Raw genomic sequence first — 3432 nt, 5'->3', positions numbered from 1 at the left:
TTTTTTCATTGTGCATTCCAATTAATCTCAATCAAACTGCAGTTAGGTTATTTTGATTAAGTAAAAATAACTAAAAAAAATACAGCTAACTAACACAATAAAACGCAATAAAACATAATAAAAAACATGATTTAAAAAAAATTGCAAATAAACTCTTCATATATATATATATAGCTATGGTGGTTGCAATACAAATATGCATATTTGCTAATATCTCAAGGAGAAATGCCAATAACAACACATAGCTATGACTTGCATCGGCTATTAATTTTGAAAAATCTTTACACATATGTTTAGGACAGACACAAAAATAATGATTCATATACTGAATGAGTGAAACAAGTGAGACTGGGAGAAAAAAATAATGATGATGATAATAATAATAATAATAATAATAGAAAAGCAAAATTGTATCATTCTTACCGCATCTTTTTCTGGATTGCACACCTTCACCCACATGATGTGGTCCAACAGCCAGTCAATGGGCTTGTCTTTGTAGAACATTAGCATGAACTCCACGATCAGCGGCAAGTCTAATGACTTGAACATTTTACCTGAAACAAGCAAAGCAGAGTCATGACTATCAACCAAACGAGACTAATAACATCAGCTGAAACACGTTCACCCCTGAGGGAGGTTTGTGGGCTTGCTGGACTGGAGTGAAAAATCTAAACTCATAAGGATTTACACTTTCAATAAGCATTTAAACAAGGAACTCAGTGGAGGAACGATGAAGGGCAAAAAACGTTTAATGAAATCAAAAGGAAAGTGTGAGAGTAATTACATTTTCATATTAACGATTCAAGGCTCTTCTACAAAGGTGGTGCAGCAAGTAACTTTAGGTGTTCTACATGGATTATAAAATTTTTCTTAAAACATAAAATTTATTCAATTCATACAATGAAATTAGACCAGATTCAGGAGGAAGGATGTTATTTTTCTCCATAGCAGCATTTTTATTGGCCTCTAATTAAGTCACAGAGGAACTGATGTGGCCATTTCTGCTGGCTTAGGGCGAACACTCAGCCAGTAAATCAGCTCGTTTTTGGTAATCTATAATAGAAGAGACATCTGTTTTTTATGCATTATGAATTACTGTCCAACATCTACCACCCAGACAGTATCTGGCCCAGAAACATCCTGCCTCTCCAGATGTCAAAACACATCAGCTCTGATCTGACGGCCTCCACTGATCCATTTCATCCCACAGATCAGTGTTCATGGGCATGAAAACATGGCTCTGTTCCAAACAGCATACAGCCATACTACACTGAGTCTGTAGTGTGTAGTGTGCCAAAACCAGCAGTATACAGAGAACCGAAAAGTGAAGTGTGTAACTTTAGTTTGAAATGTTAAAATACTTTCTCGAATTGCAGTCTATGAAGAGACAACTAAGTAAGCCATTCGTAGCCTGATGTCCCTGAAAATTATACATATTGTGTTTCTGAGGTGTTACCAAAACTTTTCATGCTAGAACATTACTGAACAGTAGTTACCGTGTATAGAAGAATAGGACAACATTAAATAAAGAACATTAAATAACATTGAAATAAAATAAAAAATAGATAGATTGTATAAAATCTAGATGCTACCAAAACATTGCATGTTCATTTAAGCCTGACAAGCCTAACATGGCAACACACTCACCCAATAGCATGAGATAAGGGCGGGACTATTTGTTTTTCTAGCCTATGGAAGATGGGGAGAGTGTTCAGGGAAACCTTCATGAAAACTGTTATTTTTGCAGTTCTGTTCAGAATTGACACACTTTAGCTTTAATGAAAAGCTGTTTATTCAGAAGATTTTAAATCGAAGCCACTGAATAAAGTATGAGAAATATGACCATGTAGCATAAAAAAAGTTGGAATCATTTATAGTTGCAGGCTGTTTCATATATTATAGTATTTGTAAAACAGTAGCTAGTACACAACATACTATACATTATGCATGAAAAAAAAATTGATGATCGTCAATTCTGAACACACCACCAGTTCAACTCTGAGATACAATGCTTATTAAAAAGATCCTATTTAAAAAGTCAATTTACAACTGAAATACAAAGCTGATTTTAATGGATGTTTCATAATTAACAAGCACCTATGTGCATGTTTAGAGGTTACAGGGAAGATAGAGAGGTTTGGTAGGGTTTAGTGAGTAGTTTAGTATCATCAGTAGGATCACTCATCAGTGAATGACCCACCCACAGGCTAACATTGACCACTAGCGCTGGAGTATTGATCTGAGTAAACACACACACACACACACACACACACACACACACACACAAACACACAGAAACAAACACATATCGACACACACAATTAATGAACACTGAAAACACAAGTCAAACAGAATGCTATCCAGACACAATGATTTAAGATCAATAATAACTAGATAAAAAAGTTCGTCAAGACAAACTTTAAGTTGGCTTGAGAAAGCCGGACCAGAAAGTTTGAAAAAGTTTGAAAAGATTAAAAAGTTTAAGAAGTTTAAAAAGTTTTAAAAGCTCAAAGTTTGAATGTTTTGAAGGCAATACAGTCTGTAGATAGATAGATAGATAGACAGGATCAGACTAAAGATAGATAGATAGATAGATAGATAGATCGATGCAGCTGGTAGAATACTCATGTGGTTGCTAAGGTGTTGCTATTCGGTTGCTAGGGTACTTGGGGTGGTTACTAGAGCAGTTGCTAGAGTACCCGGGATGGTTGCTAGGGTGTTGCTATGCAGTTGCTAGGGTACCCGGGGAGGTTGCTAAGGTGTTGCTATGTGGTTCCTAGGGTGTTACTAGCATGATTATCCAGTTACTAGCATGTTGCTAGCATCATTTGCAAGTGACTAGCATGTTGCTATCATGTTGTTAACATGACTATCAAGCAACTAGCATGCTGCTAGCATGGTTAACAAGTTAATAGCATGTCGTTAACATGTTTCTAGATGTTGGTAGCATGATTAACAAGTGACTAGCATGTTGCTAACATGTTTCCAGCATTATTATCAAGTGACTAGTATATTGTTAACATTATTAGCAAGTTACTAGCATGTCGTTAGCATGATTAGCAGTTTACTAGCATGTCGCTTGCATGTTTCTAGCATGATTAGCATGCTACTAGCATGTTGCTAGCATGATTAACAAGTTACTAGCATGTTGTTTGTACGTTTCTATCATGATTAGCATTTCGCTAGGATAGATAGATTTCTAGTATGATTAAGATATCGCTAGAATAGATAGATAGATAGATAGATAGATAAAAATAGTCTGTAGATAGACAGATAGATAAAAATAGTCTGAAGATAGATAGATAGAAATAGTCCAATGATAGCTAGATAGATAGATAGATGATAGAATCAGACTGAAGATAGATAGATAGACAGATAGATAGATAGATAGATAGATAGATAGATAGATAGATAGATAGATGATAGATAGAT

The 3432-nt window shown here is 35.1% G+C and overlaps 1 protein-coding gene across 1 annotated transcript in view; it reads right to left on the bottom strand.

Moving 5' to 3' along the window:
- Window positions 1-3432, bottom strand: part of LOC107676446 (alpha-1,3-mannosyl-glycoprotein 4-beta-N-acetylglucosaminyltransferase B) — a gene marked incomplete at its 3' end in the record, with an annotated part of 142458 nt that overhangs the window by 22087 nt on the left and 116939 nt on the right. The window contains exon 9 of the mRNA XM_016470992.1: window positions 424-554. Coding sequence (XP_016326478.1) covers window positions 424-554 — 131 coding nt within the window. The remainder of the gene's footprint in view (window positions 1-423; window positions 555-3432) is intronic.

This window comes from Sinocyclocheilus anshuiensis, unplaced genomic scaffold (assembly GCF_001515605.1).
Source record: "Sinocyclocheilus anshuiensis isolate Anshui unplaced genomic scaffold, SAMN03320099.WGS_v1.1 scaffold240, whole genome shotgun sequence".
In the NCBI taxonomy this organism is placed as follows: Eukaryota; Metazoa; Chordata; class Actinopteri; order Cypriniformes; family Cyprinidae; genus Sinocyclocheilus; species Sinocyclocheilus anshuiensis.
Note: the sequence above shows the minus strand (reverse complement) of the source record. Positions and strands in the feature narration are given on the sequence as shown.